General features: G+C 38.2%; 1 protein-coding gene across 1 annotated transcript in view; it reads right to left on the bottom strand.

Moving 5' to 3' along the window:
* Positions 1-5,269: 5,269 nt before the first annotated feature.
* LOC137291717 (uncharacterized) overlaps positions 5,270-18,962 on the bottom strand; it is a 41,747-nt gene continuing 28,054 nt past the window's right edge. Inside the window, exon 2 of the mRNA XM_067823178.1 lies at positions 5,270-11,955. Within this exon, the coding sequence (XP_067679279.1) occupies positions 8,151-11,021 (2,871 nt within the window). The 5' untranslated portion in view covers positions 11,022-11,955 and the 3' untranslated portion in view covers positions 5,270-8,150. The remainder of the gene's footprint in view (positions 11,956-18,962) is intronic.

The following is an 18,962-nucleotide window of genomic DNA, read 5'->3' as shown; positions in this document are numbered from 1 at the left end:
CTCTTCCTGTCATTGTAGACTCCTCCTAAACCTCACATCACCCCAACAACCTGCGTCACCGCCGGTACATCAAGCCCCATGCCCTGTCAACACTACAATCTGAAATTCCGTTCTTTACCTTGACGAGCGAACAAACAACAGCATATCATGACGACTTGTAATAGATCAACCACCAAGAACATTAACACAACCAAATTTCCCCTACCCCTCTAGAATGCCCTCGTTTTCACAGTGAACAATCCCTAATGTCCTTTTGGTTAAGAAAAGAGGGGTGCTTGAGTTACCGAGATGAAAAACTGCCACTTCAGACTCAGTTCAAATGGATTGTACAAGCTGTGGTGTTTATTGACAGTTGGGATTTCCTCTAACCTATTCATAATAGGATTGTTAAAATCACCAGCATTCCTCCTTGGCCAAGCCGGTCACAAACACATACTTTTCCTGAAGTGTCAAATTATTATGACCCTATTCACTTTATCTTGAAAATCAGCTTGAAAAATATTGTTTCAGGTGTAGGCCAAGTTGGCAGGTGGAATGAAACTGGTAGAGATGGGGAGGGGAAGAGAGACAGTTTTTCAGGTTTTATATTTAAATATTTTCAAATTGATAGGTTTAGAATTATGCTAATTATGTTTATTAATTTTGTTATGGTACGTGTTTTTTTTTGTTAGGTTTTAGTTAATGTCTATTCCAATTATTCCCAGTTTTCAAAGAGCTGGTCAGGTCTTAACTTTATTTTGTTTCTTAAATGGTGCAATAGATAGAGAAAGGAATTAAATTGCTATATTTACAACTGCTACTTTAATTTTTTTAAATAACCGAAATTAACTTTGAAACTTTAATTTTGTCTGAATTTTACTTAGCCTCCTGTGTGGCATGCCGACAGTCTATAAAATAGCTAACCTTACTGGACAAGATGAAATTATTCTTTGCAATCCCATTTCTTTACTTCGCCCAGTTGAACAAGCTTGTTACCAGGATTTGTAGACGTAGCAATATGCCGTAAAAATATATCTCGTAAAACAAATATTTATATACTGAGATGACTGAATCAATTTATTATCATTCACAGACATTTCAGCCATTGTGTTTAAGTATTACAGGTGTAAGTGAAAGTAAAACAAAACTGGCCATCTAAAACACAATACAGCTGTTGCAATATACAACAGCACAGGAAAGAGATTATTGTTATATAAGATGGAACACCTGGCAACTCTTCACTGGGTGTTGCATCATTCAATATGTGCTTTTTTCACTTTGAACATCCAAACAAGGACCCCTTGATGTTGAAGCCTGGGTTGTGACTGTTATTTCAAAAGTTGACAGCAAACACACATCGTCAACATCAAACATTCAATAGCTTCCCTCTCTTAGCCACTTAATAAGAACTACAAACAGGGGCAGCCTCTTTATAACGCTAAGGGATGAATACACAACTTTGGGATCTTTTTTCCACTCACTACATAATTATAGACTGAACCCCATGATTAACAGATTTGTCATTGATACATATTTGTTTAATGTTCAGGTAGTTTGAATCCAGGATATTTCACGTAATACTGCTGAAACAAATACATGATCATGGTATTGTCAGAATTGTACAATTACGTCTGCTTTTAGGAGAGATTTCATACGGATGTGGAAAGGATTGTGTTTCTTCTGTTGAAAATTCGAAACATATTTTCTTTTCCTTTTTTATTGAGATGAAACTAAAGTTTTTAGAATTTTTATCACCACTTATGGTGGGTGGTGTGGGGCCAGGAACAAGCTTCAGAACGTATTCAAGACTAAAAGGAAGATGAAACCTAGAACATTCTCCATGTTTATTCATGGTCTCTTTTTGGATTAGCCCTATCTTCTCCCTCTCCACATTTTCTCATAACCCTGATTCGGGTTTAGTCGGGTCTAGTTTAATTCCATAGTGATTCTGGTCATCAAAAAAGGTGATTCAAGCAATATGGACAAGCTTGTTAACCTGATTGATAGCATGTCAGTACACTTTATCAACATGGATAGCTACTCATAACTTCAATCACAGGATTGTCTGGTACGGACTTGTATTGGGTACTGGCGGGCAAACAAGTGGTTAATCTTATGGTCGCCCTATTTCAGCCATTTTGAAATTGAGAAGAACATTCTGGATAATTTGGTATTCATGAACTATCAACATGAACTCAATCCATCCTTCACCGACTGCCAATTTGCCTGAACAATGGGGTCATGGTCGTGCCTTGAAAATTTAGGTCTATCTTAGGTCCCTGAATCTTGGCATTGTTTTGCATTGATCTTTCTACCACGTGCATCTGCATTTGGTTTTGGTGGGTCTTATTGTTCATTTTTTTCCCTTGTGCTTTTGCGGAGTAATTCGACACTAAGCAATATTCCCACTATTGGACTGCAACCTATACATGACAGCCAATACAGTGATTGATATCACAAGCAAAGGACCATGCCTTCTGGTACATTGATATGACACGTCACCAAACTTGACCACTTGATTCACTGTCACCTGTATGACAGCACAGATTCTGTCTGTTCATGGTTCCATTCCTGGGCCCTGTATGATCGTGGGTTGTGCTCTGTTTCCTCGTAGATTTTCTTAAGTTGTGCTCTGTTGTTGTCATGGGTCCTGTGAAGTTGTGCTGTTTCCCCATGGGCTCTCTCTCTCTCTCTCTCTATCTCTCTCTCTCTCCATGACTTGTATTTTGTCCACTCATGGGAGTTGTTTGACAAGGGTACAAGAATAGAAATGTCGCACTCATAAAGTATAGATGTTATCCTTAGAGTTTGACTACACTGTTCTTCCCAACTACTAAAATGCCACACCAGACAAATACTATATATTATAACTAAGTTGCACAGATTCATCACGAAACTTTGATAGCTCCACAGCTTATAAACAATAAATACCCACCCAACAAACAAGTAACTTTAACATTAAATAGCAATTATACCATACCGTTTGTCATCATCCTACTGCCTACGGGTAATGCACAGCTGCAACTCATTGCTGGTCTAACGACTTGATTGTTTGGTGTAATCCTCTTAATGTCTTACAGCAGTTCAAGTGTATTCATGCATGCAGCTCGTGCTAACTAATTACCATTGTTCAACACGTACAAGACACATTTAGAACAAGGCCAACACCCATACAACTCAAAGGCATGAAGTTATGTCGTTAATCGTTCATATTTAAAGCATAACAAAGATCAGTTGATAAATATTTTATAACTCTGACAGTATGCTTCATAATTATTTAAATATCCAGCACTTTTACGCAACATACCATTTGTCAGGAAGTGCATAAATTTGGTTTGGACATGTAGCGGCCACAAAATTTCCGAGTCCCGTGCTGGGATTCGAACGACGGACCCTCTCATCCAAAGTCGGACGCCTTGTCCACATGACCAAAGAGGTTAACCCCGTCAGCAAGCTGACAAGGTAAGGATGTCATCTGTGGGATGACTCCACGCCCTGCTACAGTCACATAACTTCAGTTACCAGGTGTCCATTTCGTGTTGGATGAACAGAGACATTTTTTAAACAAACTCACTTGCGTAAGGTGAGACCTCATGCGTCTTATGTGTTTCGTTTTGGGACAGGACTGAAGTCCTAGAAACTCTCAGGAGTCAAGCTGCCAACGCGACACCCATGGAAGGACTCTCCCAAGCCCAACGTTTCTTAACGTCTTCTGATTTGTGAAGTGTGCTCTATGCACGGGACCGCACGCCACCCTAAGCATGTGTAGGGAGCTGAAACGCCAAGAAACACACCTGCCGCAAACTTGGATTTGAACACACAACTCATAAGTTTGCGATAAAGATTAACAGAAAATACGAGAGAACCTTTTAAAATCTGGATCATTTTCTGTGTACTTTGTTACTTTAATGTGTCTGTAGCAGGGCGTGGAGTCATCCCACAGATGACATCCTTACCTTGTCAGCTTGCTGATGGGGTTAACCTTTTTGGTCATGTGGACAAGGCGTCCGACTTCGGATCAGAGGGTCCGTCGTTCGAATCCCAGCACGAGACTCGGAAATTTAGTGGCCGCTACATTGGAGCCCAACGTGGGGCTGAGCACTTCATATCAAATTTGAACAAAATAAGCCTCAGTACCCAACTATGCGGCCCGGGACGTGCCTTCTGTTGACAGGGGAGTATGTAGCAGGGCGTGGAGTCATCCCACAGATGACATCCTTACCTTGTCAGCTTGCTGACGGGGTTAAACTCTTTGGTCATGTGGACAAGGCGTCCGACTTCGGATCAGAGGGTCCGTCGTTCGAATCCCAGCACGGGACTCGGAAATTTTGTGGCCGCTACATGACTATTAACCTTCTAGCACCAGAATATCATGCCCCTCCATTATTATTGTGAGTTTCAACAGGGTGGCAAACCTTGCACAAAAGCATTGTGCCATGGTTGCAGGAATACTGGCCTTCAGTAACCCATGCTTGTATAGTAAGAGGCGACTGATGGGATCAGGTGGTCTGGTTTGCTGACTTGGTTGTCACATCACTGGTTCCCAGTCGCGTATGCTGTTGATCACTGGACTGTCTGGTCCAGACTCGATTATTTACAGACTGCTGCCATATAGCTGGAATATTGATGAGTGTGGCGTAAAACTAAACTCACACACTCACGCGGGTCCTGTGTCTTCCTACACCTACATAAGACTTCAAGGCGTCGAATCTTGACATATGGGGAATACTGATCACAGTACTGTTAAAGCCAACTCATTCACTCACACTGACTTCCTTTAATGTAAAAAGAATGAATATTTAGCATTTCATTGTGAAAGAAATTAGAAAAGGAAAATTGAATCAATTTCAAATCTGACTTTACATGGTTACGGAATTACTGGACAAACTGTCCTAATTTGTCTTAATCTCCTTGATGGCTGTATGAAAGCTCACTGCCAAGATTAAGATCAGGCGATCTATCTCGTTAGTCAGAAAGTCACCTACCTGGTACTGTCTGAGATGAACAGACAAGGGGCTTAAACACATTAAGAATCATGGCCCATCACATGCTCATACTGGTGCATTAATATTTAAAACAAGAGACTGGTGTAGGCTCACTTACAATTCATGAGTGAGTGAGTGAATTTTGCAATGCTCCAGCAATATCATGGCTGGAGATACCAGAAATGGGCATCATAGATAGTAACCATGTGTGGAATTGAACCTCGGTTTTTCCAAATGATGAGTGAATGCTACCCCACTCCCTCATCTGTCTACTAACCCAACAACATTCTGACACAACACTCAAGTGTATTTCATTCTTTTAATCATGTTTCTTCATGGTGTTCACAAATTCCACATAACTTGTGTACACCAGAAGCCAGGTGCTTATAGGAAATAATATCAGTATATAACAATCATAATACAAAAATAACAGAATACAACACAAACAGTAACATTGCACAAAACAATAATCCACATTTCATCAGTAGGCTGTTAAATACAGCAACCTTGTTTAAACAAAACCTGTGCTTTGTGAACTTCAAGTTCTTCTACTGAAATACACTTCTCCCTAGGTTTGGTGAAAATGACTACATTGTTTAATTTAGTTAACGTGCATACCTCCCATATGAGAACATTTGTTCAAGTTTGATGTGAATCTGAACCAGAAAACCTTAATTCTCAAAATGAAAAGAATTTAAAAATTCTTTGTCAAAAATATATTTTGATTTCAGTTTTAAAACTCAAATGATATAATTGTTCATGCTGAACTCTATGAAAATCAGTTCGAATGGTTTTGCCAAGCCTTGCTGTTATATCAATCTGTAATAAGCTAAAGACAAACATCCTATCACTGATCCCATTTGATTGACCTCTTCCTTACCTATCAATTACACACCTCAGGAGGTATCAGATTTAGATAAACTGCATGTCACATGGCTCCAAAGTCCAGGTGACAGGTCATCTATATTTCATAGCCTCAAACCATGGCCGTGTCAACCAGTAAAAACTATACTAACTAGACTTAGATAGATATGTGATTACAGTGAATGTCTAAATTATCTTACACAGGATCTACTTTGCCCCTTGTGTTTAGGCTTGTCCAAACATTCCCAGCAAATCTGCATGGTCAATATATCACTGAAAATATCATATATCTATTTAAATATTACAGATTACTGCCTAATGTATCTAACAGTCCTGACCTAATAAGAGCGAACAGCAATATGGTTATTTATTCAAAGGAAATTGCTTATCATATGAATAGGAAGGCCCTTTTCTCATTTTACATATGCTTGAAATATCCTACACATTCAAGTGAAATACACAAAACAGGAATTTAAACTCAAAATGTTTCCTTTAGCAATGAATTTTTCAACCTTGTTAAAAGAAAAATGAGAGAATCTCCCATTAAAAGTTTAAATATATTTATTTTTTCAAAGGGTTAAAAAATACAGACAGGGGGCTAAATCTGATGATAACACTTACATATAAAATCAAATTAATACCTGGCCTGAAGAGGTCAGAGGTCACGAGGTCAGCAGTGATACAGACATATCACCATTGGTGCTTTGTAAGTGATAAACAATGACCTTATACTGGTATTCTCCCCTGTCAATAGCGGGTCAGTCTGAGCATGTATTAGTGGGTTAAGTAATGTTTTAATCTGACTGGTTCATGAGTCATTGTCTTTGTGCTTGTAACAGGATCTCTCTGTCTTCTTTGTCACCACACTGTGAAGTCTATGTATTCTACTTATACACTTTGAAATATGAATTCTACTTATACATTATGAAGTATGGTCATAAGGAAATCAGCCATTGTTGAAACATACAAACATATGAACACAAGTATGTTTTTGTGTGTGACTGGGTAAGATGAAAATGAAATCGTTATTTTAATATTTTATTAATTATTTATTGTAAAACATACAATTCTTTTTTGATTCAGTCAAAAACTTCAAAAGCAACAATATAGACAATATATGAATAAGCTTGCAGGATAGTAGTATCTTTATTGTGACTGCAGTGGGAAAATGTAATGTTATAACCATGGTAAATATTAGGGTTTAATGTATCTGTTCTTTTTGTTTCCCAAGGCGAGACTAATTTCTGTTCTTGTCTTTTTATTTAAAACAATGAGAAAAGGAAATACATATGTTAAACATAAGTTCAGTTGGGATATTTTGAAAAATTCCTTTAAATACAATTCTTTCCATAAACTTTTAAGAAACATGGTAGAGTATGTCAAATGTTTAAAATATCAATCCATCAGAATTCAGGGAATGTCCATGGAAGATGTAAAACAAGAAAATATATTGTCTGGACTGACGCTCCTACTTTTTGACAGCATACAACAAGAAAATTCCAATATCATCTTGGTACAAAACCTGAGACATATAATCAACATAATCAGCTTCTGACACAAACAGCAGTAACAGAACAAGTAGACAATTTCTCTTCACTGATACAAGTGAATCATTATCAGCATTGAAACAAAATAGAATAATTTCAGAGCAGTGAATACTTAACAAATGCCATATACATGAAAATGAACTTCTTCTGTGCATACAAAGTAATGACTTGTAGAAAATATTTCTAAAACTGACTTCTGTATGGTTCATATGTTACATGATGGTGTAAAAAAATATTTATTCTTTGACAGTGAATTCTGAACATTAATCTTAGACTCAGATGAATGATGATGATGCAGGTTTAGACAATGTGATAAATGAGATGGAATTTCCTGATTTTCAAACTTGGAAACGTACAAACATGGTCACACTAAGACAGTATACAGAGAGATGTTGCACATCAAGAATAGATTTCCTAGAGCTCTATAGATATGTACACAATGTACAGATTGTGTTTATGCTAAGCAGATGTACATATTAAATATCACCCTTATCACACATATAATAACTCATTCACACAGTTTCTGACTTTAATTTTTCAAAATGAAAAATCCGAGTAAATGCATTTTTCAGACAACCCAGGCAGGTTCAAGGCTTTTTGACTTTGGTCAAAAAACATTTTGACAAAAATAAATGGATTTGTTGTAGGAAAAACATGGAATTTTGGAAATCTTGCCTGGAGGATTTCCTCTAAATTACAAATTTTCTGTATTTCTCCATACAAACAGTCTTGGATCTTGTCACACTTAATATCATTCATCAAAATTCTGTCACTTTCAAATGATGAGCTCTAAGCTATCATCACTTTCATTGTCCGAGTTGGTCATTCCACAATTACTGGAGCTAAATGTTTCTTGTGGGAGTGCACTGTCTTCTGATTCACTGCACACATACCAAGGTGTCTCTACTGTTGATTTCAAAACACTATCCGCAAATACCTCACCACTCATCGGTTTACCATGACGCTTGTATCCTTCATTGGCCACTTTCACTATATTGTCTAGAAAAACCTCATCACTGTCACCAATATATGCCTGATTCTCGTATATGTTTTCCTTTTTGCTCTTTGATGGACATTTCAAGAGACTCATCATAGGAACATAGTCATTTTCATAGTCAGGTTGACCTACACCGGAATCGGTGCTTGATTTTGATTTGTCATTTTGCATTGCACGAATATTCATAACACCAACTTGTGTCTGTGATTGAATGATGATATGTTGTTTATGGGGATGCACATTACTGAGGTGGTTACTATGAGGTGTATGTTTACTTCCAGTCACAGAACTGTCTGATACACTTATTCTAGAAGAAGGGGAATGAGATGTTTTTCTGCTCCTATGAGGTCTCACACAAGACTGAGTCTCAGACTCACTGTCCGTCACCTGGCACACACGTCTTGCTTCACGACGGCCTTTGTTTTTGGCCTTCACGAAATGTCCTTGTTCAGGGCCAGCATTGGCCTTTGTGTTGCCCATATTGTGATAGGTAAGTTTTACACTTGCCCCATTCTTGAGTTGAGCCTCATTGAGGCTTTCTTGTACAATCTGATCACAAATATCAAACAACGGTGCTTGATGTTTCAAATCAGGGTTTGGACTTGGGACAGCTCCAAACCTTTTATTCCATTTTTCGAAACTTTCATTCACAAGTTTGTCTGTGCTGTCCAGTGACCAAGCAGGAGCCCTCTTTCCATGTTTGCGAGATTTACATTTACCCTGAACCGATCTGTCCTCCTCTGAAGCATCAGGTGTGTGGAAGGCAGTAGGTCTCCTGAACCAGTTCATGTACTTCTCCTTCACAGATTCTGATAAACTCTCCTGTCTGGTTACCTTGGATCGTTGAGAATGAACACCAGCCATTTTCTTCTTAGTAGTTTTGGGACAACGGCAGTAATATTCACTTTCACTATCACTTACAACAGGTCTGTGCCTGCTGAGATCTGTCACAGGGAGTTTGGACCAGACAAGTGTATTATCAGTAGTGTAGCCATCGGAATACCAGTTATGGTCGTCTCTGAGAAGTGACCTACAGGATGGAAGATTGGGATATGGGTGATGGTCATCAGAGTTCAGCTGAGAAATACTGTCCCAAGTGTCTGTGAGGAGGCATGTTTGACTGGCCGATCGTCCTGGAGGAGGTATCCATCTTGGACTTCCAATGGAGAGACTGGACTCACTCAGAATGTGGTCATCACGTCGCCTTGGGCTCAGTGATGCTGGGATAGAACTAGCATCATCATCATCAAGGATGTCCTCATCTGCACTGATGTATCGTCTGTGCATATACATTCCTACAGACTGGAAACTCACCACAGACCTTTTCTCATCCAAATGATCTGCATCTCTAATGAAAGATGTGTTTGATTCTTCCGATATCGTTCCTGGCTTGTAGAAACCTGATCGAACTGTTCCAATAGATTTAATATCAACTTCTGAAGCAGAATCTAGCAAACTGTCCTGGAGAAGGTTCTTGTAATAGTGACCATTGTATATAGCATCATTGTACTGGCTGTACCAACCAGCACTGAATGGTCTTTGTAACTTCAGTTTATGTTTAACACACAGACTTAGCTTACAGTTGATGCAGGTGTCCTTCACGCAGACCAATGTCTTGGCATCTGAGGGTACATCAGAGATGCTGACGTGGAAGAACTTGTAGTAGATTGTTAGGGAGACGATAGAAACAAAGAAGCACGTCGCTGTGATAAAGACAAGGAGGTATCGATACCCTTCTTCTCCTGCTGCATCTTGAACCATCCAGATGAGACAGAGAGTGGCGTTCTCCAGGAACATGATGACGTAGAACATTACATATCGAAACATGGTGCTCTGGTTGCTGAAGTTGATGAAAGCAAAGATGTACATATAAGCAACAAGGACACGGAATGATATCGTGTAAACTTTGCTGCCATTTGATTCATTGATTGCACTGAAGACGGATGTACATACACAAACAAGCATTGTCAGCCAATGGAGTCCGATCACTAAAAACAACCATCGTGAATACAACGTCGCGAAAAGTGACAGGGATATTATTCTGGCTGCAATTTCACCTGCACGCCACAAAAGTCGAAAAATGGATCCTGGCCAGGTTAGAACAATTTTTTCAGTGTCACAGGTTTCATGCTGTCTACGAAAACTCCCCAAGGCCCATGTTGTCGAAATTAGAGTGGATCCTGTTGCTAAGTACAGAATCCAGTAAGCAGGGAATGATATGTTCTCCAGGACAAGGTAGCACTGTACCAACATCAATGGAAATCCTGATGCAAAAGCAAAGGTCAATCGTAACAAAAACAATTCAGCCATTTCTGCTTTTTTCACCAGAACATCCCTTTCTCTCAGCACAGTAAAATGTCTCCATATAAATCCCATTTGAATAATATGAAGAAATGCCATGATGATAGCTTCATAGGTGGTTAGATTATCTCCTTTTCTGTTGAGGAGCAATATCGCTGACAGTAACTGTACAAGCACAAGGGGTATCAGTAGTACCCCCATTACAAGACTGAACCAGCTTTCCTGTGTTGTCACACTGATCCACAGAAAGTAAGCCAGCATTGCGTTCGTAACCAGCTCTGCCAAGTGTGTCAGAAGGGACAGCACTATGTAAAACACAAAGCACCCTGTAAGACACTTGTTTCCCATTTTTAGTGATTCTTCGAAACAGATCAGGTCTTCTTGTTCAGGGTCAAAGTTGAAGGACACTGATCCCACTCTTACATTCTTCTTGACATCTCTCAAGTCATATGAAGGTCACCATTTTCTGCTTACGTAGAGGCCTTACGTTTGACGGCACGTTAATCCACTTGTGATTCCTCCTTGGATTGAAGGCTTAAAACTTTTTCTCTATGAAGTGTAATTTCACAGGAGACATGAGGATGAGTGAGACTTAGAAATATCTCCAATTAGTTCAAGCATCAAACAGCAAAGATCTAAATTCTAAATCAAACAGAGTATATCTGTTTAAATCTGTGATTAACATGTTCAATTGACATGAAATCCTTGTGATGACATTGTACATGTTTCCCAAAGATCAAAGTGACCCATGTCCACACAGCGGTCAGTCCTTATTCACACATTTAGGTTTCAACAGTGCACGTCTGCCCTTAGCCAAGCTCTTGAGCAGCAGACGTCTTTGGTCCTGACATACCTTGACTCCAGACAATTGTAAATCTGTGAAGAGGAGATGATTAGTTGTAACTCCTAACATGAAAGAAGTTGTTTAGCCTTCATCACACATATTTAAACACCTACTTCTTTCATAGTGAGCATCTTCTCAAGGCAGCAACAAAAAATCACAAGCAGACGTCAACAGGTTCAAAGACCAGCCAGCGATTTCTGCTTGTCATCTCACATGCATTTCAAACACTGTTCATACAATCCAGCCACACAAGCATAGACTTGGTCCAGGCTATCCGTCTCAGAAAGTATCTAATCCTGTCAATTTGTCTGCTGACGAGGTTATTATCGGCCAATCGGGATTAACTCAAGCTTTTTCTTCCACATCAGAGAGCAGTCTGTACCTCGTTTGCACAATACCACTGGTGTTAGTTCCCCAAGGCTGGATTAGTTGTTACACCTGTGAAGAGAAAATAATGAAAGTATTAATCCAAATTAGGAGTGTATTTTGTTCAGTACATGCTATCAGACAGCATTCATGTTGCTGAGGGTGTAAGCCATGATTAATATACAGCCATATCCATGCTGACTCACACTGTATATTTAAATGCTCTCTCAGGTGGGGTCGAGTGAAAGTATTAAAAACACTCAAGGTTATCCTTCACTGATCTCCTAAAGAGTAACATTATACGTGCAAACACTAAAAGCCTTCAGAGCTGATGACATACAATATACCATCTAAAGACAGAAATGTATGGATTTTTTTCTTTAAATTATGTGTTCTTGTACAAGTGAAACTTACAAAATGGCATGTTTAGAGTACCTATTGTTGAAAGGATGTGTTTAAAGTTCACACAACCTATGTTTAATCACATACTTCTCTGTTGAGTAATACTAAGGTCAGAGATACGAACTGAAAACATGTCTGTATAGCGTCATTGGGATATCTGATTCATGCACCTTTAAAGATGTCAACTATTTTGATCTAAATACATGACTGATCTGGTCCCTACAATGGGATATGATTTCAAAGAGTAAAAATATATTATGCTGTTGCCAAAAACAAGACTGTCAACATAATATTTTAATGCTTGAAAGATCACAAAAAGTAATCAAACCACTGAATTATTGAAAAAATGAAATCTTCAGCCTGTCCTATAAGCATTGAAGACGGTTGCCATTTAATCCATGGGATTGGAGATTATTCCATAGTATGCTATAGATTACCCAGTCATTTTCTGAGAACAACTTCAGAAGTTGGTATTCTGGATACATACATTCAGCTGACGATACAGAACAACCTGAAATTCCATGTTGTCTTATCAAGCATAACCACAGATATGTAAAGAAGACTCAAGTAATTGTTGATCATATTTGTTCTGCAGATGAACATTTGATATTAGTTGGAAGAACATTAGTCCTTGAACCATATTATTTTCACTTTCACCCAGCCCTTTCTGCAATGCAAAAGCCCCAAATAGAGGAAGGGCTACTTTTCAATGTACATATATGGAATAACTTGTTTCTGTGAAATTATATATATTCAGAAATGATATGTCAGTATAATAGAAAATGCACACGGTCAGATTATCTGTCACACGTAGCTCTGAAAAATGTCAACAGCTTCTGAAGTGTGAACATAATTACACAATCAGCAAACATTCTTAAACTACGAGATACGTATGAGATGAAGGAATGTCAATAGATCTAGGGAACAAAGGTTTCACGTCGCCCACAAAATGAAAAATTACTCTTATTAATGAAATAAATAACAGTTTTGAAGTGCCAAAATATCAGAAAATGTTAAGCTTCAATACAACTGACCCTGCCTATTTCATACAACAGTCGGTTTCAACTCCTATGATGATGACAAATGCATTCTCAATCAAGCCAGATGAAAAGAAACCAAAAATGCGAAAAGAAACCCCACTTACAGGGAAGCCATCAAACAGAACACTGATATCCGAAACAACACACTTGCACTTCAGCTGCTAAGAAATCCTCCAACAATAGAACCACTATCCATTGTCATAGTCTCAAACATCCAAACAAGTGTCAGCTAGTGAACCTTGTTTACACAAAAGAATTCCACTACATTTCTTCTGCAACGGTATCTATTCAACCAATGTGGATGGTTCATAAACAGCAACCGATAGTCAATGAGAAATAGCCGATAGTCAATGGGAAACAGACGAGCAGCTTAGTAGTCAGCTGGTGTCATTTATCACATGCCTGGTGCTATTTATCACATGCCTGGTGCTATTTATCACATGCCTATCAAAAATGTGCTGGTTCAATGACAAGTAAATGAGAAATATGAGCAATCCCATGCCTCGTTACCTGCTCCTAGTGTACATATGTTTCAAGCAGCAGTATGTGCAACTGAAAGGTGAGACTGTCCACTACTCTCTCTGACAGATGAGTACATGTTGACAACGAGGACTGATTGACAGGCGACGTTGTTGTACCTACAATGGTAACAATGTGGTCAGGGTTACTGGGCTGTGTGTTTCTGTTTTTCCACCAATGAATCCTTATCAAATGATATCCATATTAACTCATCAATCATCAAAAGCACACATATCTGTCACCGGGAACTGTCAACAAGATTGTTGAATCTAGAACTTACGAATGTTTTGAACAGTAGTTTCATATTAGCTTTAATGAAGCAATACTGTCTTCCATTGGGATTGGGAAAAAGAACTTTGACAATGGGCCTTTTTCATTATTATTAGCCATCTTCTGAAGTTAGATTAGGCCATTGCCTTTGTGTCAATAGTAAACTTCAAAATTTTAATGGGCCATTTTTTTCTAATATGCAAAATGGCCCATGGCCCCTGCCTTTCCCAATCCATGACTTCTATAATTCTTCAGAGCCAATATTTTACCTATTTCCATGTTAACCGTTTTTTTCACTTTTAGCTGCTGGGAGGGGTAAATGTGAGAGGGACTCATGAAAAGGGCAGCACAATATGACAGGGTAGGAGAGGGTGATTAGGGAATTGTAGGGGAGTAGGAAATTGTGTAAAAACAGACATCTTAAAGGAAATTAAAGTGTTTTTGCACTTTGTCTTTTCAGGGTGCAGTTATAAAAACTGTAAAATATATGAGAGTGTCATCCTCAAATATGATAAGCAATGGTGAGAGTCACATTTCCGATACATTAGTGCATAAAAAACATTGGATTCAGTCCAGGCATATGTCTGTCAAAAATGAATGGTCCCTTGGAGGAACAATTTATATGTTTATTGTGTATGCACAAAACGTCCATGAATATTAAAAGCTATAAAATTAAAATTATGATACAATAACCACTCCCTATAAATTTAATTAATTCTGTCATCAAAGTTAAACATATGCATAGATGTATCTGATGATAGGTATGATACTAAAATATACATGTATTCTGCCTTTTGAAGTTTCCTGGTCAGACTGTGTGAAGCTCATATCTCATATTGAATGAATACTGCTTAGCCAATGTAGCACAATTCATTCACTCACTGTGCTGATGCTGACAAACTTTGCTGAATAAACAATCAAAATAAATATGCTATTGAAAATTTCAAATGCAACTTAATATCAAATCAAAGAAAAGATAAAAATCTGAGTCAATATTTTCAAAATCGCACAGCCCATCCATTGTTAAACCCAAGGTTACCTGGCACACTCTAAACTTATACTACATATACTATCATGTTCACTAAACAACAGTAAACATTCACAGAACAGACTGAATACAGTTTCTCCCCTGCTGGGAACTCACATATATTTGATGAAGGTTGAACCATCACACGTTCACTGTCCACATAAATCCAAATCCTTGAACGAAATAATCCCCTGCGCGGAACACTGAAATTTCACATACTCCCTTGTGAGGCCCTTTAAGCTTACTGTGGCTAACTCAATATTCAGGCAATAAGACTCAAAGTGCTCAGCAGAGCGTGCTTGGGATCCTTTCCCTGAACTGGGAGACATTCCAACACTGACCAACCCCGACCTGGTCATGTGACACAAGGTCATGGAGGGTAACAATACCTGCAGTTGTTACTGTCAACTTGTGAAAAAAGGGGCTTGTTCATTGTGAGTGAAACATTTTTAATGGAAAGTCAATATTTCTGTTTCAGCTTTAACTATTCTAGTTAATTTCTACTTTGAGTATTTTGTGAAATAGATTGGATTTCCATATCGTTTCATGTTTCAAAAAGCACAGGTAAAATCAAGGAAAAGTATTAACCTTTTTCCAAAACTGTTGTACAGCATGAACTCCTTTGTCAAAAGAATATCTTGAAATAGAGAACATATATTATGATAGGGTTAATACTGTCAATAGCAATGTGAATCAAATTCATGAATCTGATCTAGATCCTTCTTAAGAATAGGTCTGATTTCAAACAATACTGACCTGACATTATCCTACTTAATCCAAGTGAAAACAGACTATATGAGATGCGTGACTCATCCTCTGTTGCAAGCGAGATTCAATGCCCATTTGAATGTATGCTGTATAATGATTGATGTCTAATGATTGATGTCGTGAATATTCACATGTATCAACCAAGGCAACAAACCTAACCACCCAATCCTTTAAGTCACTTCTAATGACCATCACCTGTTGTGAAAGACCAATTTTAACCTGTATCTTCACAGGTAGGTGGTTTATAGAGTAATAAACAAATCTGAATATTGGTGCAAGAACTTATTAGTCCTTTCTCCATGCAAGTGAGAGAGGAGGAGGCTATAAGCAAATCAGGAACTGCAGTTGCTTTCAAAGCAGGACACTGCCTCAAATGGACAATGGAAATGGACGTGACACTGCCTACTGTGGTCAGCTACCAGTCAAGTAGAAAAATCAGCGGTGAAATCTGATTGTTGATAGTGCTCTCTGACTGCTGTTCCTTCCACAAGTTTTCCAGGACTACTCATTCTTTAAATTCCACAACACTTTGCAGTTATCAAGTAATGGAATACTGGAATTCTGTCTTGTATCCAGACTTTTACCCATGTTTCTTATATTTCCAGGTACTGTATTTATCAGTCAAGAATCAGTCAAGCTCCTTTTAGCCATACAGCAAGATTTTACAAGGGTTAGAAACATCTGCCATACTGAGTCTTTGAATGGCATTTAGAAGTGATACGCTTAAAGACAAGAATTTACAGATACCAACTTCTGTATTTTGAGGGACACGATGCTTTGAAATATCGGTGTATTCTCACTCGTTTGACAAATTCATTTGTCTGTCACATTTTTAGCTGCAACCTACCCTATAGTAAGAGTGCATGTAGCTAAGTGACAGTCACATGATTCACACATCGCTGCCTCTTCCAGATTACCAGTTGTGGAATATCACATTTTTGTCAATGTAAAAAGACTGTGGCTATTGCAAAGTTTTGGGCACTTAAATTGAGAAAATAAAAATGGTTCAATTCCTGAAACTCATTCAATATGCCAAGTCAATATTGGTGTCTCTTGCAATGATACATATAATACTCTTGAAATCAGTCTCTGAAGTAACCCACTCAAAAGCACCTAAGATTTTCCTCATGTGCAACAAAAGCAATAATTCTCTAACAATCAGACAATTCATAATACTGTAACACACTGATTCTACTTACATCCAAGCTAGCCCCTCCTGTAACAGAGAGGACAATTCCTCAGCCACATACCTCCAACTGGGACTTATCAATACCATACATCAATATATGAATAATATGTGACCTGTTTATGATAATGAGTGTTATCACAGTCCGTGATGACCTTCGACTCTGAGTATAGCACCGATATAGTCCCTACAAGCAACCTTCTATGTACATATGACGGACACTGAATACATGACCTGGTACCTGTAGTGTGGTATTTGGACACCCAGGACAATTGTGTACACCATTCATATGTATTCAATACACTCTATACATCAGCTTCACAGACACTATGTCAGTCAGTATAAAAACTTATTCATTTCAGTGAGACGAATGTTGGATGCACAAAAGAATGGCATTTAGGACTCAATTCAATAGCATCTTTGGTACACATTTGTTCGAAATTGCATTTCATATCTAGGGATGTTTTATACTATTACCAATGTCAATGTGCTAATTTTGAACCACTTTTGATCTTTCTTGTGAAAAGAAGTAATTACTTATTTCCATCACTCTCAACATGAGGTGAAAAATTATTAAGACACATTGGCTGCAGCAGCAGCTTTGTTAGTCTGTCATACAGACCCTGAAGTATAAATACTCAAGTCTAGAAAATGTGGCAAGTCTAGATTTCCTTCTGAAAATGAAGAAAGCCTCAGTGCTCCATTTCATTATAGTATTTTTTCCCACTTTTTTCACTATGAACGTTTTTTTTCAGTAAAATATGTTCATTTCAGAGACTAGCTGTTAGTCTACAGCTTTGTCTGAATGTCTGACTGAAGCAAATTTACACATTGACATTTAAGATGCAGATAAGATATAATGAAATTAACTGAATATGATTTTGGGTAAATTGGGTTAATATTTATACAACAACAAAAAGTTACAAAAGACCCAATCCTTTCATATTCTTATTGTTGATCTGTCATGTCAGCAGTTTCAAAGAATCACATAGTTCCTAACTTATTTACAGTAGTCTTCAGAGTCAGCCAGGAATTAAGTGAGTGAGTGAGTGAGTTTGGTTTTACGCCGCTTTTAGCAATATTCCAGCGATATCATGGCGGGGACACCAGAAAATGGGCCTCACACATTGTACCCATGTGGGGAATCGAACCCAGGTCTTTGGCGCGACAAGCAAACGCTTTAACCACTAGGCTACCCCACCGCCCCACCAGGAATTAAAGTGCAAGCAACATCTCCCTCATCTTTGACTTACTCCCAGAGTAGTTGCTCTTGCAAGATGTCCCCAAGAGTCCCCAATCTTCAACATAATTCCACAACATGAAGAAAATTCCAGATTCAACTCCCATAAGGGATACAGACACAGATACTTTTCACCAAACAAATAGTTTCAGTTGTCTAGACGTCAAAGACTCATAGCCAAACAGTATCCCTTCATCACAAGCATGTTCATGTTAACTGTTGATGTCCAAAGCAGCATGATCCAATGCAAAAGGGAGAGTTTGAAGAAAAACATGGCACATTAACCTAAATATTTTATGTTCAGTGACATGTAGCATATTAAAACTCAGTTCATTGCACAACTGTTAAAATGATAAACAATCACACATTAAAATAATAACATTAAAACATTCCCACTTACTGACCCTGTGTTATCCCCCATCTCTCACATGTTGTCTCCCGACATAACACATGTATATATGCACCAATCCATCATCAGGGCACAGTAAGTCATCAATATCCAATAATGATCATTCAATACAGACAATCAATCTTACAGTGAGAGTCACACAATACAACTGTCAATCATACTCTACCTACATTGCTTGTTGCAATAAATGTGTCACTCTAAATGGACAAATATGCTTA

Source organism: Haliotis asinina, chromosome 7 (genome assembly GCF_037392515.1).
Source record: "Haliotis asinina isolate JCU_RB_2024 chromosome 7, JCU_Hal_asi_v2, whole genome shotgun sequence".
In the NCBI taxonomy this organism is placed as follows: domain Eukaryota; kingdom Metazoa; phylum Mollusca; class Gastropoda; order Lepetellida; family Haliotidae; genus Haliotis; species Haliotis asinina.
The sequence above is the reverse complement of the archived record's forward strand: the minus strand, read 5'-3'. Positions and strand labels throughout refer to the sequence as shown.